This window comes from Podarcis melisellensis, assembly GCF_964234715.1.
Source record: "Podarcis melisellensis genome assembly, chromosome: 2".
Taxonomy (NCBI): Eukaryota; Metazoa; Chordata; class Lepidosauria; order Squamata; family Lacertidae; genus Podarcis; species Podarcis melisellensis.
Genome location: NC_138529.1, coordinates 120,053,314 through 120,078,690, shown reverse-complemented (window position 1 = coordinate 120,078,690; position 25,377 = coordinate 120,053,314). Strand labels below are relative to the sequence as shown.

The 25,377-nt window shown below is 43.6% G+C and overlaps 1 protein-coding gene and 1 long non-coding RNA gene across 2 annotated transcripts in view; both read left to right on the top strand.

The window, feature by feature from the left end:
• Window positions 1-25,377, top strand: part of LOC309365509 — a 153,326-nt gene that overhangs the window by 39,222 nt on the left and 88,727 nt on the right. The gene's annotated exons all lie outside the window — the stretch shown is intronic.
• LOC309361410 (vomeronasal type-2 receptor 26-like) lies at window positions 3,361-23,679 on the top strand (the record flags this gene model as incomplete). Its single annotated transcript, XM_081896329.1, has 8 exons — window positions 3,361-3,378; window positions 6,265-6,504; window positions 7,662-8,471; window positions 12,958-13,084; window positions 14,117-15,017; window positions 17,541-17,669; window positions 20,497-20,788; window positions 23,398-23,679. 8 exons carry the CDS (start codon window positions 3,361-3,363, stop codon window positions 23,677-23,679), a joined length of 2,799 nt encoding a protein of 932 aa, XP_081752455.1.

Genomic DNA, 25,377 nt, shown 5'->3' with positions numbered 1-25,377 from the left:
CATCCTCCATCCATCAGAATATTTGGAAGGGCAGTGGGACAAAAAAGGGCGCCTCCAAGGGTGGAGTCAAGCCACTGTGATAGCAGCACCCAAGTGACCTCCCTGGGCCACAGACTTGAGAAATGGGTATGGAAGTCCTAGGCTGTCCAGATGACAAAACTGTCGGAAATCTCGAGCCTTGTCAGAGGAATTTGCCACTCTCCAGGCACCCGGCTTGAGTTCCTTGTTGACCTTCCCATCTGCGACTCCCGGCAGGATACAGGTGAGGTCTCTATCAGCGATCCTCCTCAACGTGAGAAGAACACACCACTGCCTTCCCCAGGGAGGGGAAAGAGACAGACAGAAATGTATTTACATGCCTTTATTTCTGTCTTTGCAGCAGTACAGAGAAACACGTCTGCACTCTCTAAACACCAATAGCAGAGAGAGATAGACTCCACCCCTGTACTTCCAGTACAGGTCAGATGACACTCTGAGCTAACATCCGGTGCTCAGTACAGTGAATAGACTGTCCCTTTGCTCCCACGGTACAGTCCCAAACATCAACATCCTGTTTGGCTTTCCAGCCAGCTGCAGCTTGCTGCTGCATTGCTCCTTTTTCGTAACAAAAACACCCCTCTTGGCCCCACTGATGTGGCCCCACTGAAGCAGAGCAATGTGTTCCAGGCTTGGCTGCAGGAGTTGCCGGAAGGAGGCATACAAGACACCATCCATCCGTCTTAGGGACTCCGGATTTGTGTAGGGTTTACTCCTGAGCCTTTTCCTAACCTGAAGATGTCCCCACAAGTCAGGACACACAAAGACATTTATGAGGCCCATGGAGCCCAGCTGGACTTTTTACCTTCTCTTTGAAAGAGGAGTGTTGGGTTGAAATGATGACAGATGAGTGAGGAGTGTCATATGGGAGGCATCTCTCGAGCAAGTCTCGGGGAGTCCCTTTTATTGAATATTACAGCATTGCCCATTGCCACGTATGTGCTTATTGCTGATTGGTTAACACAAGTACAAAGCAAAGGTTGCATATAGGCATTAATCACTGATAGATTAAAGGCTGGGAAAGGGAGCACAGAACTAGACAGGCATGAAAACCTCCTAATTAAAATATAACTAGTGATTGATATAGCAAGACATAAACAATTACGTTCCGATAGATGTGGACAACCATGCATTAAGAACAGGTCAGAGTATAATGTTTTCCTGAACTCAATGTGAACTGAACATTCTAAGGTGATGAGGGAATGTCTTAGTATTAGAATAATTTGTGCAGCATGTGTAGAAGCAAGGCTTAGAAGCAAGACTTCCCATCATGCCACAGTCATGTGCAGAAGCAGAGCTTCCCATCAGAGGAGAACACATATTCCTTTGAAAATGTCCCCCCTTCAGCTGCTTTGAAGCTGCTGTTGCCCATATGTATACCTGAAGGAGCGTCTCCACCCCCATTGTCCAACCCAGACACTGAGCTCCAGCTTCGAGGGCCTCCTGGTGGTTCCTTCATCTCGAGAAGTAAGGTTACAGGGAACCAGGCAGAGGGCCTTCTTGGTAGTGGCGCCCTCCCTGTGGAATGCCCTCCCATCAGATGTCAAGGAAATAAACAAATATCTGACTTTTTGAAGACATCTGAAGGCAGCCCTGTTTAGGGAAGTTTTCCATTGTAAAGGTAAAGGGATCCCTGAATGTTAGGTCTAGTCACAGACGACTCTGGAGTTGCGGCACTCATCTCATTTTACTGGCTGAGGGAGCCGGCGTACGGTTTCCGGGTCATGTGGCCAGCATGACTAAGCCGCTTCTGGCAAAACCAGAGCAGGGCACAGAAACACTGTTTACCTTCCTACTGGAGTGCTACCTATTTATCTACTTGCACTTTGACGTGCTTTTGAACTGCTAGGCTGGCAGGAGCAGGGACCGAGCAACGGGAGCTCACTCCGTTGTGGGGATTCGAACCGCTGACCTTCTGATTGGCAAGCCCAAGGCTCAGTGGTTTAGACCACAGTGCCACCAGCGTCCCATTGTATAGGAACATACAAATAGGAAAAAAAGCAGGGATTCAGAGACAATATATGGCAAGCAAAGTACCATGAATGTATTTGTCATAGTGCGGCTATTTCAAGGCATGCAGTACATGCAAGTGGTACTCCATAATAATAAAAATAAGTACAACATTACAATAAATGATATGTTTTCATTATCTCTGATGCAAGGAGTTATTGGAAGTGGCAGAGCAGCTGTAGCCAACATGACTAGAACCCGGTGATCCAAGTTTCGAAGAGAAACTCCTTCTTCAGCTGACGATGTAAAAGAAAATGGTAGCAACCCAAGCCAAGCAATATAGTGTAAACGTTTCCAGACCATAAGCAGGCTGACTCACCCTGTGAAGTTAACAAGGTTAACTAGCAGAGCACAGAGGAAGCCCACTAGTGGACATTTGTGAGTAGAGCAGTTGTTCCCAAACTTTTTTTTGGCCATGCCCCACCTAAGCATCTCTAAAATCCTGATGCCCCACCCTGTGACATATAAATGTTATTATTCATGTGATTTTTTTTATTATTTATGTGATTTTAGCAAAAATGTTACAAAGATTAAGGAAAAAACAGACTGTTAATTGGTGAAAGGAGGGAAAGTAAAGCTATATTAATATCAAGATAAATTACAGGACAAAAATTTGAAAAGAGGGAAAGGATTTGCTGAAACGGATAATGGATCTAGAATACAAAAAAGAGAGGTGTGAGGAGGTCGGGGAAATAAGCTAATGAAAGATAAGTAATGGGAAGATTTGCCGTATTTTTCTTTGTTTTTTCTTTTTTGTTAAATGGATCTTAGTTTTCTGCTTTTTCTCTTTTCTTTTTCTTTTTTTTCTTTTGTATTTTATCCTTTTTTCTTTACCTATTGGAATGTGTGGTATTATTATTTTTTTGTTTAAAATGATGTTTTTTGCTTTTTCTTTTTGTACCTTTTAAAACTTTAATAAATATCTTTAAAAAAAATAAAAATGTTATTATTCAAAAAGTGAACTCCTATTCATGTGGAGGAAGCCTAAAAGGCCATTAACTTGGTCTAAGTCATTCTCGAATTGCCTCCCATATAATTCAAATTGCCCCCCCCTTTGGTGTAGAGACTGTAAAGATTCCTTCATTAATTCTACTTGCTGAAAGTTTTTTTTTTTAAAAAAAAAATTGATTACAATTTTAATCATATTAAACATATTAATAATATGTTTTTTAATGCCACGCAGAGTGGCTGGGGAAACCCATCCAGATGGGCGGGATATAAATAATAAAATTATTATTATTATTATTATTATTATTATTATTATTACACCAAGTGATTCTTAAAGAGGTACTACAATAAACATCATGTCGAAAGATGTGTTCAGCCCATGCGGTGTGATTGTGTTGAGAAGATGAATCACTTTTATGGGTGATGGCTACCAACTTAGATGGTTTTGAAAAAGAATCATAGAATCAGAGGCTTCTGACTGTCAATTGCTGTGGAATAACACTAGAAGGCGGCTGTTGCTCTTTTGCAACCAGGGCTGTCAGTTTTCTCTCAGCAAAGTTCAGGCCAAACTCCCCCCCCACTCCGACTCACACCGTACTTTGAAGCCACACCTGCAATTTCTCACAAATACATTTTTTTCTCCAGCTCTACACCTGCTGCTCAAGCCACACAGAGTCTCCAGGATATTGAAGGGACGAGTTGCCTTGCTTTTATAATTATTACAATCATAGTAATTATTATTTCTGAAGCTTGGGAGACATTGCTGGTGGTTTCCTACACATTAGGATCAAAGGCAGCCTGAGGTTAATTTTTGCATTGCGCCTTGGGAGGGAAAACGTTGGAACCCGGAATATCTCTTGCATCAGAGACAGACCGAGTCAAGATTTAGAGCAGGTAAAAGGGTGGGTGGCTTGCATAAATTTATTGCCACTGCAGCTTTGGTCTTCCAATTGCTTTTGGCTTCTAATCAGTTAGCTGAGGAGGAGAGAGGAGGGCTCACAAGAAAGGTGCAGAAGGCAGAATGATCTCTCTGGTGGTTCTGCTTCTACTTTTGCTGCTAATGCCTCGTGGAATCTGTGGGCACCTGAAGACAAAATGCCCCTTGAATCTGATCAGGGATCAAAATGATGCAAGCAGTTACTACTGCCCTGGAGACTTCCTCATCAGTGGAAACACATCTCCAAATAAAATTCTTCTACACCCATACAACTTTTCCCAACCCCCATTAATGAAGGTTAAAAGGTAAGTTAGTAGGTGCAGGTGGATGTTTTTATTTCTGCAGCCTCTGCTCCAGTTGTTCCTATTTACAAGGGAAACAGTCCCTATTTCAGCTTTCTCCACAATCACCAGCATTTCTACCTAATACAAAGGTTGCAAGTGTGGTTGAATGTGTGCAGACCCTCAGAGTGTCTCTGTTTTCCAGGGAAAGTCCTGGATTTACAAAAGACGTCTCAGTTTCTGTTTTGATCCATCAGTGTCCCACTTTTCCTTAGGATGTCCCAATTTTCATCGGAGAAATGCTAGAGGGTACGGAATTATCTGACCCCAAGCCAAGGAGATAAGTAACTATACAACCTTTAGAAGACATCTGAAGGCAGCCCTGTATAGGGAAGTTTTAAAACTTTTGCCGTGTTTTTATATAGGTTGAAAGCTGCCCAGAGTAGCTGGGGCAACCCAGTCATTCTAATACTAATGCTAATAATACTACTAATAATGGTCATCCCTATTTTCAATGGAGAAATGTTGGAAGGTATGTGTGTGTGGATTATATGTATTCTATAGCAAGAAGATCTGCATGCATTGTACAACTGAACTTTTGGAGAGAGGGGAAGGGAGTGTGAGAGCTCAGCCAGTGCTCATTGATGTGTTCGTTAGAAAGTATTTTGTCCTGATAATGTGGGAGGGGATGTGATGTTTTTTATTTTAAAAAAATGTTCCTCAGTCTGAAATAAAGTCCTGGATCAGCCAACGGGGGCCCATATATTCCATATATTCCAGTATCCTGCTCTCACCAGTGTAGTGTAGTGGTTAAGAGCGGTGGACTTGTAATCTGGGGAACTGGGTTCGCTTCCCTGCTCCTCCACATGCAGCTGCTGGGTGACCTTGGGCTAGTCACACTTCTCTGAAGTCTCTCAGCCCCACTCACCTCACAGAGTGTTTGTTGGGGGGGGAGGAAGGGAAACGGGATTGTTAGCCGCTTTGAGACTCCTTAGGATAGTGATAAAGCGGGATATCAAATCCAAACTCTTCACAATGGCCAACCAGATGTGAGGAACCCAAAAGCAGGATTTGAGCAGAAGAGCCCATTCCTCCATGAATTTGTCTAATTCCCTTTTAAGGCCATCCAGGTTGGTGTGAGTTCCATAGCTTATCTATGTGTGTTGCACAAAGTTTTCTCCTTCTACCGATCTCTCCATTATAGCTGGGTCAGTTTGAGAGAACATTCCCCCCCCCCATTGCATGCTTAAAGGTAAAGGTACCCCTGCCCGTACGGGCCAGTTGTGCGCCCATCTCACTCTAGAGGCCGGAAGCCAGCGCTGTCCAGAGACACTTCCGGGTCACATGGCCAGCGTGACAAAGCTGCTCTGGCGAGCCAGCACCAGCGCAGCACACGGAAACACCGTTTACCTTCCCGCTATGAAGCGGTACCTATTTATCTACTTGCACTTGGGGGTGCTTTCAAACTGCTAGGTGGGCAGGAGCTGGGACCGAAAGATGGGAGCTCACCCCGCCGCGGGGATTCGAACCGCCAACCATGCGATCGGCAAGTCCTAGGCACCGAGGTTTTACCCACAGCGCCACCCAATGCATCTGGTGAATATATTTGGGTCTGAGTATCAGCCCACTTTCTGCTCACTGCTGACTTCACTTGCACAAGGGAGACTCAAAGTAAGAGCAAAAGAAGTCCTTCTGGCCTCGTGATATCTTTTTATTTTTAAACCAAAGGACTCAACCGCCCACAATTTGCTGGCCTGAAAGTGATATTTACTGACTTACAGTGCAATCAACCCATGAAAAATAAGTCTGAATGATTGAACAGGGTTTCCTGCCAGGCAAATGGGTTTGGGATTGCACCCTTATTCCCTTTCTAGAACACAAACTGAGCACTCAAAGGGGCATTTATGTGCCCACATTGTTCAGAGTTGTGATGTGACATTTTGTTTTCATGTACTGGCGAACAGCAGCTTCACACTTTTTAACGTATCTTTTTATTACAGCGCAACGAAAAAGTTCTACTGGCACATCTTGTCCTTCTTGTTCACCATCCAGGAGATCAACAGTGATCCCAGGCTCTTACCCAACATCTCCCTAGGCTACAACCTCTATGATAACTATTTTGATGCCAGGATCACTTCTGATGCCTTGCTAGACCTGGTCGCAGGTGGGGAAAGCAATATTCCCAACTATCACTGTGGAAGACAGAATAACCTTTTGGCTGTTCTTGAAGGGGGCAATTCTGTAAACTCAAAACAGATTTCAGCCTTGTCAGGCATCTACAAAATCCCACAGGTATGAAGGGTGGGGCCTGGAGGGGCAGAGGAGAAGTTCAGCTGCAGAAAATTCCACTTACTTTCCAGTGAAGTCGAGACAGAACCGCCCCCCCCCAAATTAGATAATGCTTAGCTATAGCCAGTGCTATTTTTCTAGAAAAAGAGGTGCTGGAGCTCACCATGAACTTCTCCCTTGTTCTCTTAGAATGGCAATGGCTCCCACCTGAGAGGTGCTGGAGCTGAGCTCTGATAAGTTCTGGTGGGGTGGGGGGGAAGCCCTGGCTATAGCATAAGACAACTGCAAGAAGATCAAACCTATCCATTCTGAAGGAAATCAGCCCTGGGTGCTCACTGGAAGGACAGATCCTGAAGCTGAGGCTCCAAGACTTTGGCCACCTCATGAGAAGAGAAGACTCCCTGGAAAAGACCCTGATGTTGGGAAAGATGGAGGGCACAAGGAGAAGGGGACAACAGAGGACGAGGTGGTTGGGCATTGTTCTCGAAGCTACCAGCATGAGTTTGACCAAACTGCGGGAGGCAGTGGAAAACAAGGAGTGCCTGGCGTGCTCTGGTCCATGGGGTCACAAAGAGTCGGACATGACTAAACAACTAAACAATAGCATGACTGGATCCAGGGATCTTACTTTCAACCTGGTGCCCTCCAGATCTTTCTTTTTTTAATATAATTTTTTAAATTTTTTAAATTCAGTTTTACACTAGGCATTTGAATTCAAACATTAATCATAATCATCAACATTTAGGATTCCCTGAATCCTTAGACTTTCCTCTACCCCTCCATGGTTTTCATGGAGGTACCACTGTACATTACAATCCTGTCAAAGTTTTTAGTTGTTTACAGTATTCTCTTAAGTAACATATTCCCCTCCCCATTCCTTATTAAAGTTTCTATCTTCCTGGTTTCTGATTTTCCCGTCATTTTCACCATTTCGGCATAGTCCATCAAATTCATCAACCATTCGTCTCTGGTCGGGTCAGGTGTCATTTCCCAGAATGCTTTTGTTATTTTGCACGTCCAAATCTTTCAGCCTACGACTCCAGCCAGCCCAACCAGGACAAATTGTGTATTTCAATGATAATAATAATTTCAGGTTAATAAATATCTGTTCATTATCCTGGAAGCAATACAAAACACCAATCTCTTCCTTTCCTCACTAGATCAGTTTTGGCTTGGTTACTCAACTTATTGATGACAAAAGAGAGTTCCCGTTTCTCTACCAGATACTCCCCAGAGAAGAAACTCAGTGCTGGGGGATTGTCAAGTTCCTCCTCTATTTCGGATGGACGTGGATTGGCCTCTTTGTTTCAGACAATGACAACGGTGAAAGGTTCTTGAGTGCCTTGACTCCTCTGCTGATCAGACATGAAATTTGCATTGGCTTGTTAAAAAGACTGCCAGAAAAGTATACAATAGACATGCTCTTCCAGAGTGTACCCTTTGCCAAATGGAGACAAGTCAATGTATTTGTTTACTATGAAAACACTCACTTGGCATGGGTAACCATCATGATACTACAAAGAAAACTGGTGGAACAAATTGGGACAAAAGTCTGGATCTCAACAAATTTTCAGGACATTAATTTGAATTTTTCTCTTCCTCCTGATTACTTCCAGTACATCCATGGCTCTTTCGCCTTTGTCATGAAGCCCCCAATAAGGAAAGAATATCAGTTCTATAAACCAGATTCTGTCCTTCTTAAACAGTTTTGGGATAAAGCATTCCATTGTTTCTATTCAAAGCATTTGTTGGCTGTAAGAGGTTGGACAAGATGCACAGAGAATGAGAAACTGGAGATGGTGCCAGAAGAGGAGCTGGAGAGAGCCCTGTCTCAAGACAGCTACATCACTTACTTCAGTGTCCAGGCTGTGGCTCAGGCTTTGAATGCTGCATATTCATCCAGATCAAAGGTCATGCTGATGGCGAGTGGAGGAGACAGGCTGGAACGTCAAAGGCTACAGCCATGGCAGGTATTTCCTCCCCCCTTTATTGATTTATTATTAATGTTGCAATACATATAAGAAATCTTTACATATTGATACATATACATTATATTCGTAAATTCACAATTCCACATTTCATTATGTACCAACATTTATCCATTTCTTATTTCTTGCCCTATGTCTTCCCTCCACCCGTGCGTGACTTCCTTGTTATTATTTTGTAACTTTATTATTGAGATTGTAATTCTGTATCTTAATAATTAAGCATTTCAATCTTATGTATCTGCTTAGCTTAACTTGACTTAACTTTGTGAAATCAGTCTATACATATCAATAAGTTCTTGTTGGAGCATCTTGTGGTCATGTATTCTTCTAGACATTTCCATTCTCGTTTGAGATTTTGATTAGATTGCATTCTAATTGTTGCCATCATTTTTGCTAATTCAATCATTTCAAAAAAATTATATTGCCAATCTTTCAATGTTGCTACTTCTTTTGATTTCCAATTTTTTGCAATCCATAACCTTGCGGCAGCTGTTGCATATAAAAAAGATTCACTTCATGTCTTTTTTGGGTGTCATTTGTTATAATTCCTAAAAGGAATGTTTCCGGCTTCTTACCAATTGTTGTTTTAAATTTTTTTTTTCAGTTCCTCATGTATATTTCTTCATTTTTTTAAAATTTTATCGCACCCCCACCATACATGATATAAGGATCCCTCTGATACCCTACATCTCCAACACAGATTCAATTTTAGTTTATAATTTTTAGCCAGTTTTACAGGGCAGGTATTTCCTTTCCTTTGTTGTTTCCCTTGTTTCCCATTGCAATCTATTTTCCCATCTCTGGAATCAAATTTGGTGGTGAAATATTTTTTGTTTTGTTTTTCCCATTTTGGACGAAAATCTAAATAGTGACACTCGTGGTGGAGGTAATATTTCTGCCTATTCTGGTTATGACAGAACACTCCCCTACCATCTAGTTCTTGCGCTCTGGTGCCCTGAGAGAGATGCAAGTCATAAATGGCCTCAGCCTAGTATACCTGAAGGAGCATCTCCACTCCCATTGTGAGATGCGGCACCAAAGGCCTTCTCACTGCGAGAAGTGAAGCTGCAGGGAACTAGGCAGAAGGCCTTCTTGGTAGTGGCACCCGCCCTGTGGAACGCCCTCCCGTCAGATGCCAAGGAAATGAGTAACCATATATCCTTTAGAAGACATCTGAAGGCAGTTCTGTATAGCGAAATTTAACGTGTCATTTTTATTATGTTTGTATCTTTTTACATATGTTGGAAGCTCCCCAGAGTGGCTAGGGCATCCTAGTCAGATGGGATAAATAATAAGATTTTTATTTTTATTATGCAGCCTTCGCATATGACAGTCTACAGGGCTGAGATATTCGACACAGTTTTCTATTTCCTTAATGCTGGTGTTTTTCCTGCCATTTCAGCTTCATCCTTTCTTAAGAGAAATCCAGTTTTTGAACACTTCCATGGGCAGCCTCAGACTGGACGAGAATGGGGAGCTGCCAGGCAACTTTGATATTGAGAACTGGGTCATGCTTCCCAATAAGTCTTGTTTTAGAGTGAAAGTTGGGAGTATAGAGAAAGAGACACCGACTTATTTCAAGTTCACCATTAATTCAGAAGCCGTTGTGTGGCCCAAGGGTAGTAACAAGGTAGGAGACAACTGAAGCCACATGTTAAGTCTTGAGCTCGAATGACCTGTCGAGTAGTTCCAAGGGAACTTCAACCGTAACCCGGGGCACACTTATCTTTTTCCCCCCCCAAATAATATTTATTACTTTTAGAATTTACAAAAAAGGAAAAGAAGAAAGAAAAAACAAAAGAGAAAAACAAAACAAACAAACAACAAAAAAGCAATACAATACAAAATATAAACAATACACAACACAACCTTAACACATTAAACTAAACACATTAAACTAAACAAAACCCTATCCCTAACCCTAACACCAAACTAAACAAAACAAAAACAATTTAAAAACATACATCACACCTTTTCCATGCTCTAATTTCATTCCCTTGTTACATCGACCTCCTCTCACCTCCCTTTTTGTATTCCACTTCTATTAATTGTTTCAGCAAATCCTTTCCATATTTCTCTATTTTCTGTCATACTATAAATATCTTAACATATTTTTAACCTTATTTTCCATTAAAACTAGAATACTTATATATGCTTAACTCCTTATAACATTTCTACTAAGTCCATAAAATTTCATTCTAACATTTTTCTATCACTCATTAATTTTACAGTATTTCCATAAATAAAACTTTAAGTTTTCCAATCTTGTTCCACCATCTCTTCTCCCTGGTCTCGGATTCTGCCAGTCCTTTCCGTCAATTCCAAATAGTCCATCAACCTGGAGATCTTATGTCCGAGGCTCTTAACTCTTTTCCAAGTCCCTTCTGCAGATCTTCTTTATATTCTTTAATGCTAGAGAGCAAATCTCGGGGAGACTCCAACCTAACAATGCTTTTATTCCTTCTCGACAGGTCAGCCAAATTTCCATAGCTAAAATTAAGATCCATAAAGTATTTCACACTTATCTGGGCATAAGTCCTTTTGAATAGGTAGAGCAGTGGTTGGAACCTTCAGGCCGCCTCATATAGCAAATCAGAACTCTTTTGTATATTATTATTATTATTATTATTATTATTATTATTAATTCAGAAGGCATTTTAAAGTCAACTTCTTCAGGTGATGGCTTGTTTAGCTACTGCTCTTCGTAAGTGTGCTTGCTTATTGCGGTCTTGGATTGCCATATTGTTTTTGTATCTTTTGTTCTCTACTTTGATGCAAATAGGGACATGTCTCATTCCCCTCCAACAGGCCCTTCTCAACCGCCCTATCTTTGTCTCCACCCAACAGGACACAGCACACACCCTCCACCGTCATGAGAAAACCCCTTAGTCTATGTTTTAGTTTATTTTACTCTTTGGTAGATTTACAAAAAGAAACACACACACACACACACACACACACAAATATATTTTAGAAAGGGGCAAGATTAGACATGGACGCACAAAGCATTTCTTTTTGACTACTGCAATGCGCTCTTTGTGGGGCTTTGAAGGTGACCCAGAAACTACAACTAATCCAGAATGCAGCAGCTAGACTGGTGACTGGGAGCGGCTGCTGAGACCACATAACACCGGTTTTGAAAGACCTACATTGGCTCCCAGTACGTTTCCAAGCACAATTCAAAGTGTTAGTGCTGACATTTAAAGCCCTAAACGGCTTCGGTCCAGTATACTTGAAGGAGCATCTCCACCCCCATCGTCCAGCCCGGACACTAAGGTCCAGCTCTGAGGGCCTTCTGGCGGTTCCCTCCATGTGAGAAGTGAGGTTACAAGGAACCTTCTCTGTAGTGGTGCCCGCCCTGTGGAATGCCCTCCCATCAGATGTCAAGGAAATAAACAACTATCTGACTTTTAGAAGACATCTGACGATAGGCCTGTTTAGGAAAGTTTTTGATGTTTGATGTTTTATCGTGTTTTTAATATTCTGTTGGGAGCTGCCCACAGTGGCTGGGGAAACCCAGCCAGATAGGTGGGGTACAAATAAATTATTATTATTATTATTATTGACTATTTGTGCTCCTCTCCACTTCTACTTCCTTCCTTCCCAGGGCATCTCTGCCCTCTGCCTGCAGCAAGAGCCAGCACATCACACAGGGCTGGGCCTCAGTGGTGGCAGCCTCTCCTCCTCTTCGCCTGCTCTTCAGAAGCCGCTACGAGCTGCCAAAGGGAGGAGGCTGGCAGAGGCAGCCATGGAAAGGCCACAGAGAGGCAGCAGGACGCTCCCTCACTGCCGCCACCACTCAGAACAAGCACTGGCTCATTCTCTTCCCTGAGATCGGCAGCAGTGGCACTGGCGGGGGAAATTAGGACATTCCAGGATTAAATCAGAAGCCAAGATGGCTTTCGTAATTTTGGGACTGTCCCTGGAAAATCGGGACACTTGGAGGTTGTGATAGAAAGGTCAGATACAGTGGTACCTCGGGTTACAGACGCTTCAGGTTACATACGCTTCAGGTTACAGACTCCGCTAACCCAGAAATAGTACCTCGGGTTAAGTACTTTGCTTCAGGATGAGAACAGAAATCGTGTGGCTGCGGCATGGCGGCAGCAAGAGGCCCCCTTAGCTAAAGTGGTACCTCAGGTTAAGAACAGTTTCAGGTTAAGAACGGACCTCCGGAACGAATTAAGTACTTAACCCGAGGTACCACTGTACTTAATTCGTTCTGTAACCTGAAGCGTCTGTGACCCAAGGTACCACTGTATATAATTTTGGAACAAGCAAGCAAACACAGCCAGGAGGTCTCCCTACCATGTCATTCTGCATCAAAAGTGCTTCCCTGAAAAAAGTGCATGTGATAAGAAGGACAAGAGATCCTGTAGGGTCATTTCCAAACTCTGTAAGTGAACTCTGTAGACACAAATACTCCCTTTATTGTCTCTTTAATGCAGCATCTTCTCTTTATGATTAGACCAGGCCTCGGTCCAGGTGCACTGAAAGCTGTCGCCCGGGATACGCCAAGGTAGTTCAAGAAGGAGAGGCAGTTTGCTGCTATGGTTGTGCTCCATGTGTGGAAGGGACCATCTCCACTTGGGAAGGTGGGTGACTCCAAGGGAGAACTAGAAAGAGGTCAGCGATTAATTTAGAGGCATTTTCTGATAGAGATATTTTTAAATGTGGATCGTTTCTTGACATCTCTATTTTTAATCACCTTCATAAATTACAGGAAGTAGGTTGAAACAAATGACCTCAAGGAAGTGAACTGTGGGCTATTCCCCTGTTTTAAAATTCAGTGGCCAGATATATAATTTATATTAAATGAATCCGTTTCAGGTGGAACAGGGCAGTATAATAATAATACTAACAACAACAACAACTACAATAATTTATTATTTATACCCCGCCCATCTTGGCTGGGTTTCCTCAGCCGCTCTGGGCAGCTTCCAACAAAACACTAAAATACAATAACCTATTAAAGATTAAAAGCTTCCCTAAACAGGGCTGCCTTCAGATGTCTTCTAAAAGTTTGGTAGTTATTTTTCTCTTTGACATCTTGTGGGAGGGCGTTCCACAGGGCGGGTGCCACTACTGAGAAGGCCCTCTGCCCGGTTCCCTGTAACTTGGCTTCTCGCAGCGAGGGAACCGCTAGAAGGCCCTCGGTGCTGGACCTCAGTTCGGGGCAAAACGATGGATGCGGAGACGCTCCTTCAGGTATACTGGACCGAGGCCGTTTAGGGCTTTAAAGGTCAGCACAACACTTTGAATTGTTTAGTAGAACAGTTACGCCCCACAAAATAAAACATAAATGTCAAGGGTCAAGGCAAAGAGGTGTGTATTCAGCATTTGCAAAAGCTGTACAATCAAGACACCAGAAGCATCTCTGGCGGACCATTACTGCCTTTCATCTTTATCTACGTCACAAGAAATTTCTGGTCATAAAATTTGAGGAAAAAATTATGTGCCACCTCTGTCACCTGAGGGGAAAGGAATGGTACAATACGCAAATTAAGAAACCAATTCCTTATTGCACATTCTTACCTCCTGACTTCAGCATATTTTTTCAAGATGCAATAGAACAAAGATAGTAATGGATGTAAATGATGCTAAGGCACCCCTTTTCTCCCCCTCAGATGCAAAACACTGTACCAAATGTCCAGAAGATCAGTATCCAAACAAGGGTCAAGTTCAATGTGTTCCCAAAGTTATCACTTTCCTGGCCTATGAAGAATCTTTGGGGATCCTCCTGGCTTCCTTTGCCGCCTTCTTTTCCATCACCACAGGCTGTGTGCTAGGAATCTTCCTTAAATTCCTAGAAACTCCGATAGTCAAAGCCAACAACCGGGACCTCTCTTTCATCCTCCTCATCTCCCTCCTGCTTTCCTTTCTGTCCTCCTTCCTGTTCATTGGCCGGCCAAGGAAAGTGACCTGCTTTCTCCAACAAACAGCCTTCAGCATCATTTTCTCAGTTGCCGTCTCTTCTGTGTTGGCTAAAACCATCACTGTGGTCCTGGCCTTCATGGCCACAAAGCCAGGGAACAGAGTGAGGAGATGGCTGGGGAAGAGTCTGGCCAACTCCATCGTCATTTCCTGTTCCAGTGTCCAAGTGATCATCTGCGCTATCTGGTTGGGAACCTCTCCCCCATTCCCAGACTCAGACATGAGGTCCCAACCTGGGCAGACCATCCTGCAATGTAATGAAGGGTCTGTTGTCATGTTTTATGGTGCCCTTGGCTACATGGGCTTCCTGGCTGCCATCTGCTTCATGGTGGCTTTCCTAGCCAGGAAGCTGCCTGGGGCCTTCAATGAGGCCAAGCTGATCACCTTCAGCATGCTGGTCTTCTGCAGTGTTTGGGTGTCCTTTGTGCCCACCTACCTGAGCACCAAGGGGAAATACATGGTAGCCGTGCAGATCTTCTCTATGTTGGCCTCCAGTGCTGGGCTTCTGGGCTGCATCTTTGTTCCCAAGTGCTACATTATTGTGCTGAGTGCTGATCTGAATACAAAGGAGCATCTGATAACAAAAACCAAACAGTGAAACAAAACGCCAGGAGGTTTTATTTCATTCAGCTGCTCTTTTGCAAGTGAGACCTGTTGAGGGGCACAACAGTGCAGGAGGAAATCTTAGGAAACTGGGCTGACGCTGCAAGTGAGAGATCTCCCCAGAACCTAATTGATCACCCAGATACATTATACCTGCCTAACCATGCAATTGCCAATACCAACTGGGTATCTGGGATCTGGGGGGGGGGGTAGGTGGGGATTTTTGTGTATTTCTAATTGGGAATGTTCTCTCAAACTAACATTGCATCCAGTTATAAAGCAGAGAAAACGAGTTCCTGTCATTAATTATCCCACCTGTGTGATCTGTTCTCTCCTCAATTTCATTGCAATGACAATTGCAGTTTGTGGAATAACTAGTCACATATACCGTATTTTTCGTCCCACAGGACGCACCTAGTTTTTTTGGGGTGAAATAAAGGAAATTCCCCCCCCCCTTTATTCCCCCCCCCCAAAGCAGGTCGGGGAAACCAAACCAGGTCGAGGAACAGCGGGATGACGGCGCTGCGCCTCCCTGCTGTCCCCCGAGCTTGTGGGGCTGGCCGATGTCTGCCCGGCGCAAGGGGCGCTCTGCTTCAGGGTGCCCCGCACGCCGGGCAGCAGGCTGCTATCCGCAGCATGGGGAGCCCTGCGGGGAACTCCTGCAGGGCTCCCCACGCTGCGGATGTCTGTCCGGCGCACGGGGCGCTCCGGGAAGCAGACATCCCTGCGGGATCTCCCGCAGGGCTGCCTAGGCTGCGGATGTGTTCCCGAAGCGCTGGGCGCTCTGCTTTCAGCGCGCCCGGCGCTCCAGGAAGCAGGCTACTATCCGCAGCCTAGACAGCCCTGCGGGAACTCTCGCAGGGCTGCCTAGGCTGCGGATGTCTTCCTGAAGCCTGGAGAGCGAGAGGGATCGGTGCGCAACGACCCCTCTCGCTCTCCACGCTTCAGCGAAAGCCTGCATTCACCCCATAGGACGCACCCAGATTTCCCCTTCATTTTTGGAGGGGGGAAAGTGCATCCTATAGGGCGAAAAATACGGTAACTGACCCAAACACTTTGTTCATCATTTGAAGCCATTCTTTGTTTTCCCCCTCCACGAGAGATCCGGTAGTTGGCAGCATGAGAACGGGTCTTTTCTGCAGTGACTCCCCTTTTGTGGAATGCTGTCCCCAGGGAGGCTTGCCTGGTGCCCTCACTGTATATCTTTACGTTCCAGGCAAAAACTTACCTCTACAACCAGGCCTCATTCCTTTAACTATCTGCGGCCTGTTAGATGTCAGTGGGATGTTTTAATGTATTTCTTTTTCCTCTTGGTTTTAATGTATTTATGAGGGGGTTTTTCCCTCGTTTGTTTGGTTGTAAGTCGTTTTGGGTTGTCCTGAGCAAGATAAAGTGACTAACAAATTTAATAAATCATAAAAATAAAAAAAATCACAATACTGGCTGTGTTTGATGATGTTTGCAATCCAAATCTACTACCAGCATCATATCCCTCCTGGTCTTCTCTTCCTAACGGTTCAGCTTCCTCAGAGCTAACCACTAATTCTGGTACACTATGAACCACTGATGCAGTTGCTGTGGATACTGGTGAAGGGAAATTCTGTTCCTGCACATAACTGTGGCATTCTGGGAAGTCTCGCTTCTTGCTTCTTTTCTCTGGTATTCTGGGAAGTCTCACTCATAATCTTTTCTCTGTTTCTGCACACACTGTACAAACCTGTTCCAAACACCAAGACATTCCCTCCTTGCTCAGTTCATCTTAAGTTCATGATGACCTGTTCTCAATGCATAGCTGACCACATCTACGGAACTCGATTATTATATTCTTTCATGTTATGATCAATCATTAGTAATTGTTTTAGTCATGCTATATCAATCTTTAGTTATAATTTAATTAGGAAGGCTTCATGCCTGTCTAGTTCCAGCCCCATTTCCCAGCCTTTAATCTACTGGTGATTAATGTTCATATGTAATTCCCGCCTTGTACTTATGTTAACCAATCAGCAACAAGTTGCTTTGTGTTTGTATCAACCAATCAGCCACAAGCACACCTGTGGCAATGTTTGTAATAATCAATAAAAGAGAGTTCCCGGGGCTTGCCCCGGCAGATGCCTCTCACATGACACCTACTACTCGTCTGTCGTGGTTTCATTCCTACATACTGGCATATATTGTATCAAATCCTGGGTGCACTCTGAACATAAGCCTTTCATAACAATAGGGTGGCTGCATCCTCCTAGCCACACCAGAACACTTCTGATTCTCCCCTTTCCTGAATTCAGTGCCAGATCCATTGGATTTCCTAATGTGCTTCAGTGGAGACCCAAGGAGGACAGGTGGGCTGAAGGGCCGTTGGAAACCACATTGCATTGGGACCTTTTAAAAACTGGGGGTGCAATTGGGGTAGAGGAGGGATCTGGGCTGTCACAGGAACCACAGTGGAAGAGAGTGAGGAAGGGACCGACTTCTCTTCGTATAATTTCCTGCCTCTCTTCATCTTGTCCTGCAATCCAGACCTTTGGAGGACAAGGGCAGGGTGGGTGCTGGTGCGCTTCAAGCTGTCATCCCAGATACAGGAGGCACCTCCCAAGTCCAGGTGGAGAAGTTAGATGCAGAAGTCATCATCACTTCGAGGAACCAAAGGTGGAGCTTTCCCCTCCCCAACCCAAGAGCCAGCTGTCCCCTCTGCCACCACCACCTTCTCACCTTGTAATCCCTAATGTTATATGTAGGGTCACCACCAAAGATGAGGTGGAAACTGGGAGATTTTTCAGTTAGACCTAACAGTGCATGTCTATGCTAGTTGTTAAATGAAAGGGTTAAGGACCACAGAGCTGTAAATTTATAGAGGGGGCATGGCCTGGACACCCCCACCTCCTCTGGGGAGGGAGGCATTGCAGTGGTACCTTGGTTCCCGAACAGCTTTGATCCCGAATAAATCGGCCCCCAAACACCGCAAACCTGGAAGTAAGTGTTCCGGTTTGCGAACGATTTCTGGAAGTTGGATGTCTGTTTCGGCTGTTGGCATTGTTTCCGGGGCCAATTAGCCAATCAGAAGCTGCACCTTGGTTTGCGAACAGATTGAGTTCGAGAACCAAGGTACCACTGTATTTGTTTCCTGTTCCTCTCTTTTTCTTCTTTTTGACCCATGTAAGCTGAGCAGGCATCTGAGGCAGGGGCTCCAGACTCTAGACTCAGGCTGAGACTAACTTCTGTATTTTGCAGCAAAATTATCTTCTTGTTTCTGCTGTAGCATTGAACTGTGTTGTTTCTGCTGTAGCGTTGAACAATGCGTGAGTGAGACTTCTGATTACTGTAAGTAAAGCATTTAAATTTACTTAGGTTTGCAGGAATTACCAACAATTGAGGAGTGGCAGACGAAGATGATGGACTATGCATAATTGGCCAAACTGACAGCCAGGATCTGGAACCAAGATGACCAAAAGTTTCAAAGAGATTGGAGTATATTTACTGGGTATATGAATAACTATTGTAAAAATGTGAAGGCACTAGCGGGATTGATATAAATTCTGCAACGAACAAATCTCAAAACTTTATAGACCATTGAGACAGAGTTGTTCATAAGGATATAAAGGTCTGAAGCAGAGGATATAAAGTGTGACACAAAGATTCGAAAATTAAAAACCTGTTGAAGGGATGGAGGGGAGTCACAAGCTCAGTGGAGCAAAGAATTTATTTGTTTTGTTATTGGTATGCTGAAATATTGTGTTAAAAAAGAAATTAATAAAAATCATATTAAAAGAAAGAAAGAAAAGAAATGTCAAGTGAAGGGTTGTTGCGATGACACAGATTGACCGTAACAGCCATACAGGTCAAAAGGGGAGGGGGATATGATGGGCCTAATCTGGCCTATAGAGCAGAGTTTCCTCCCCACTGTCTGAAAACCAAAAGTTGACCCTGACTCTTGTGAATGTGCTTTTCCAAAAAGTTTAGATATGTTCAGCTGCCACTTCCCTTCGCCATTTTAGAGTCTAGAGTGACATCTGAGGGCTGTTGCAAAACATGTTTTCTCCAACCCTGCATGGAGCCATGTAAAGATTGCAGGGTGTTGCAGAGCCAATGCTTATCTCCCTTATGATTATCAAAATCGTAGTGAGCCTCCTCATTTCTACACACCAAAACTCCTGGGATTTGTCCAAAGATCATATCTGATGGCATTAAAATAAAAACCAAAAACAAGAGCTACGTGAGGTGACATTGTGCATTCAAGGTGGAAAGGACAGGGACATAAATGTCATCAACAGCTTGGACAGAGGTTTAGGGCAGGTGAGTCAGAATATATAGTCATGAGCTTGTCTTCTATACCTTCAGATGTGAAGTCTTGTTTGGACTTCATCAGCTTTACAAGAAGGGTTGGGCTTCATTTAATGAACTGAGGGGAGAATACACAACAGAGAGGGCTGTTCCAGGCAGTCCCAGAATGACGGTGATTCTTCTTGTTGTTGTTCTTCTTCTGCTGCTGCTACTGCCTTATGCAGACTGTGAGATGCAGAAAGCAAAATGCTCATTAACTTTGGAGAGGAGTCAGATAGACCCATTCAACTATTACAGGCAAGGAGACCACCTCATTGGTGGGATCATCTCTCCCACAAAAGCCATATTTCATGAACAAACCTTCAACAGGACTCCCTCTACCAGCTTTAAATGGTAAGAGATTTTGTGGGGAAGGAGTTATTTCTTCTCCCCACAATCATACATTCGAGATACATTTGATTTTAGGCTGTAGGTCCATAAACATACTAAAAATCAAAGAAGAGTCAGCTGACTGCCAACCAAGATTTGTTCTAGAAAACAAATCGACCCCAAATGTCCCAAAATAAAATAAATATAATACGTTTATTCCTTTTTAGCAGTGCAGTTCCTTCACAAAGGCTATCCTCTCTCTCTCTCCCAATGATATATAATTCGGTGAGCTTTTGAGCTGCTGGCTTTGTTTCTGAATCACTGTAAGCATAAGTAAAGTTCTGGAAATAAAATCCAGTTTTTTATATCACCTGTTATAAAAAGGTAAAGGTACCCCTGCCCGTACGGGCCAGTCTTGCCAGACTCTGGGGTTGTGCGCCCATCTCACTCAAGAGGCCAGGGGCCAGCGCTGTCCGAAGACACTTCCGGGTCACGTGGCCAGCGTGACATTGCTGCTCTGGCGAGCCAGAGCTGCACACGGAAACGCTGTTTACCTTCCCGCTAGAAAGCGGTCCCTATTTATCTACTTGCACCCGAGGGTGCTTTCGAACTGCTAGGTTGGCAGGCGCTGGGACCGAGCAACGGGAGCGCACCCCGCCGCGGGGATTCGAACCGCCGACCTTTTGATCAGCAAGCCCTAGGCGCTGAGGCTTTTACCCACAGCGCCACCCGCGTCCCCTATCACCTGTTATAGCTTGCCTTAAAAATCCCTCAGATAAATCTGCTACAACTGCAGGATGACGACACAATCTGTATATTTTTGCAGGAAAGGGAGCACAAAGTACTGGGAGGTGCTCTCCTTCTCGCTTGCCATTCAAGAGTTCAGCCAGAATGCCGGGCTCTCCTTCAACATCACCCTGGGCTACAGCATGCATGAGAACTTTTTTGATGGAAGGGTGACCTATGACGCTTTGCTAGACCTGCTGTCTACCGGGAAGGCAAATATTCCAAACTACAAATGTGGAAGACGGAATGATTTACTGACTGTTCTGGAAATGGCTGACTCTCAAAACTCCATCTTGCTTTCAGGCACATTGGGCATCTATAAAATCCCACAGGTAGGAATGGAGAGGGATATGGCATTTTCTGGCTGAGCCTCATTGCAGAGAACTAAAAGAGGGGGTCAAAGAGATGGGCAAAGTGAGACAGAAGAGTGATTTGGGAGGGATTTCTCTTGGTGGACAGACACATATCTAGATTCTCTCAGACGAGCATCTCTTCTCAAAGGAGTTCTTTCCGAATTTGTAGCAGAATCACAATGCAGACTTTATAAAAATAAAGAAGATGATATCACATTGGTGATAGTTCTGCTGCACACTCCTTTGGAGACATACCTCTTCAGTGGCTTTGAGGTTCCTGCTACATTCATTTCCTCTCGCCTATCTATTTTCCCTATGTTTTTAGCTGTTTGTATCCATTAAAAATGAAGCTACAAGAGAATCAATCTCATTAGTTTGAATTATTATGGGTTCCTTGGGCCCCATTAAAGGCTTAGTTATATTCTTTAAAAAATCTATTAAATCCAACTTTTACTTCAAATCAAAATCATAGGTATAGTGGTACCTCGGGTTAAATACTTAATTCATTCCGGAGGTCCATTCTTAATCTGAAACTGTTCTTAACCTGAAGCACCACTTTAGCTAATCGAGCCTCCTGCTGCGATTTCTGTTCTCATCCTGAAGCAAAGTTCTTAACCCGAGGTACTATTTCTGGGTTAGTGGAGTCTGTAACCTGAAGCGTATGTAACCCGAGGTACCACTGTATTGTTTTAATGATTTTTTCCTATGTTTTTAGCTGTTCTTATTTTATTTGGAGCTCTGGCCCAATGGTGCCCAGTGGCTTGAATTTAATTAATTTTATAATGAATGATTTTAGAATGTTGTTTGTGCTGTACTTTTGTACTGTTTCATTGTTCTGGACAAAAGTATTTTCAGAGATCTCATTCATAACTAGACAAATCGTTCACTCCACCGCTTCTGAACTTGTTTGCAGATTCAGATGGATACCTGAATAGCAATGAATTTCTTCTGCCCCTCTGTATGTGTAAAAGTGGAATAGAATAGAAACATTGTGGTACAGGTGTCTGTGTATCTAAATACTAAGGAAAGTGGACTGGTTTCCTCTGAGTGAAACACTGAATTTTTATTCATTTAAAACTTTTATAACCCACTTCATTTTTTAAAAAACACCCATGTGTTGCACAACATCAAAACGGTAACAATGTCATTTAATTCAGAAATGCAAGATGAAAGTAGTATAAAAAAGCATATAAAAACAGAAATTCAAGAAATCCATACAGATAAAAGTGGGCTTCTATGTTCTGGGTCTGGGAAGATTTATCTCTACATGGGAAGTGTTTGCTATCTGGGGTAAGAAATATGTGGGCTTTGAGCCAAAGCAAGCCAACAATCTTTCTTTTCTTGCCAGGTCAGCTATGCTTTTGTGTCTCATGGTGTGAATGATAAGAGGCAGTTTCCTTTTTTCTACCGGATGGTCCCCAAAGAAGAAGCTCTGTATCCAGGGATTGTCAAGCTGCTCCAGCACTTCAGATGGACTTTTATTGGTCTCCTTGTGCCAGAAACTGACAATGGAGAGAGGTTCAAGAGGACCTTGATGCCTGTTCTCATTGAGAGGGGGATTTGTGTTGGAATCTTACAAAATATCCCACTGGAGAATAAGAATGGTGCACTGATCAATTATCTTTCCTTCTTCAAGTGGAGACAAGTCCATGTCTTTGTTTATTACGTGGACACAAATTTTATCTTAATCGGAATACAAATGATACAATATGTATTTGGAATGATAATAAAACCTCTTGCAGGGAAAGTCTTGATCACAACAGCTATGGGGGAACTCACCTTGGACTTAATGCACAGTAGCATATCTTTCCAACATATCCATGGTTTTCTTTCCTTCCCTATTATGATAAAGGAATGGAGAAACTATGATATTCTCCCTCACCTTTTCCCTGTTATGAAAAAGATTGTGGAGACAGATTATAATTGTTTCTATTTAAGGCATGCATCATCAGTGAAAGGCTGGACCAGATGCAAAGAGAGAGAGAGAAGGGAGATGCTGCCACAAGATTTGTTGCAAAGAATCCTCTCTCTAGACAGCGGCAAGATTTACAATACTGTCCAAACTGTGGCATATGCCTTAAATGCTGCGTATTCTCAGCAGAGGGCGATGAAGCTGGAAGCTCAAAGGCTACAGCCATGGCAGGTATTCCCTTTTCCAATATAGACACTTGTCACTTTTTTTCAAGATGACAAGGAGCCATTAGTGAGCTCTCTTTGGTACAGTCAGTCAACCAGCTCCAATCACACCTAACAGTTAGCTCAGCCAGCCCACATTTATGCTGAAGGAAGAAAGACAGTTGTGTCTAGCTGTGTAATAAAATTACAGGTTTTCCTTCACTACTAACTTAGGTCTAGCAAAACGTCATTTTAGGTTCAGTTAAACATGTTCCCTGATATGCATATACAGGATGGCAGCCTTAGTCTTTCTTACCTGTATGTTCCCTTGAATTAATGTAGCCAACTTTTTAAGGACACACAACTCTCAGCCAGCCACTGTTCAAAGGAGAGCCAAGCAAGAAATGGGCGAAATGGAGTAGCCAAGGTGGGTTCCTGTCTTCTAAATGCTGCTGTTCTCTTTGCCATTCTAGCTCCACCCTTTCATGGGAAACTCCCAGTTCTACAATTCTTCCATGGACAGAGTGTACTTGGATGAGAATGGAGAGTTGGCAGCTGACCTGGACATTGTGAACTGGATGAAGTCTACCAATAAGTCCATTTCTAAATTGAAGCTTGGGAGTATCAGCAGACAGGGATCCTCAGATGTACAGTTCACCATCGATCAGAACGCCATTGCATGGCTCAATTGGAACTATAAGGTGGGAGAAATTATCTCTTTCATTTCACAGTTTTCCCAGTTCTTCAAGGTCTAATAAGTGTACCAGGTTTTTTTTTTTGTGTGTGTGTGTGTTCCTTCAAATGCTTTCCAATGCCAACATTCAAGATCTAACAGTGAGGCTTGGGGCAGGGTATCTGTTTATTTAGGATGCGTGTAAAATAGGTAATGAAATATTCTATTGAATGCAAACTTGAAAATAGCAGTTTCCACTGTGTTCACCTTGACCACATCTATTTTGACATAAGAGGACAGGCATGTATTATAAAATTGGACCCAGGAGAATCAACAGAAGAAGGGAAGTGGACACAGGAATGAACAGGGAAGCAATGTAATTATTTATTATACTTTTAGCTTGCCCTTCCTTAGAATTCCCACATCCAGGATGCCACAGCAGGCAAGGCCCTGTTGTGTGTTAGCATGCAGATTGTTCTGCTAGTCTGTTGGACTGCAAGCAAGGCTTTTGCACACTTACCAGCTTATATGTAAACCATGGTTGTGGAGTCCACATTGAATCCTTACCAACTCTGTGCCTTATTTCAATAGATAAATTAGCTCTAATACATTTCCCTCCTTGTTTTTACGTCTAGCCCCTGCCGCCTTCCAGGTGTGTGGAAAGATGTCACCCTGGGTTCCTCAGGATGGTTCAGGAAGGAAAGCCACTTTGCTGCTATGACTGCATTCCCTGCCCAGAAGGGACCATCTCCACTCAGGAAGGTGGGTGGCTTTAGTGTAAAGGACCACCCTTCAGGAAGAGGGCATAGGTCTGAGGTTACTTATGTCTATTTTCATGATCTCTTCTGAGTTGGATTAACACTGGATAGCCACCATCTATAGGAAGAGTTTTCTTATGGACTTGGGTTGCAGTCCACTTCTTTACAGATTAGTATTTTATTTGTTTGCTAATATTGCAATCTGCTTGAAAAGCAGGATAGAAACACATAAATCAATAAATGCCTGTCCACCGAGGAGCAGGAATGAATGCATAAATTCACAAAAGCCTATGTTTCTCGCTGTAAATCACTGATGGAGTTATTGTGAGGTGTGCAGAAGAACACTCTCGATTGTGATACCATGTTGCCTGCCCCCCCGAGATTTCCTTCTTTAAAATAAAAATGTCCCGTTAGATATAAGGCTGTAATTAGTCTTGTTCTTTGCAGATGCAGAGCGTTGTGTCAAATGTCCAAACGATCAACATCCAAACAAGGTCCGAGATCAATGTGTCCACAAGATTATCACCTTCTTGACTTATGAAGAATCTTTGGGGATCGTCCTATCTTCCTTTGCCCTCTTCTTGTCCTTAACCATAAGCTTTGTGTTAGGGATCTTCATAAAATACCAGGAAACTCCCATAGTCAAAGCCAACAACCGGGACCTTTCCTACATCCTCCTTCTCTCACTCCTGCTTTCTTTCTTGTCCTCCTTTCTCTTCATTGGCCGGCCAAAGAAAGCTACCTGCCTTCTCCAGCAATCTGCCTTCAGCATCATCTTCTCAGTTGCCATCTCTTCTGTGTTGGCCAAAACCATCACTGTGGTGCTGGCCTTCCTGGCCACAAAGCCAGGGAACAAGGTGAGGAGATGGCTGGGGAAGAGTCTGGCCAACTCCATTGTCCTTTCCTGTTCCAGTGTCCAAGTGATCATCTGTGCTATCTGGTTGGGAACCTCTCCCCCATTCCCAGACTCTGACATGAGCTCCCAACCTGGGCAGATCATCCTGCAATGTAATGAAGGATCT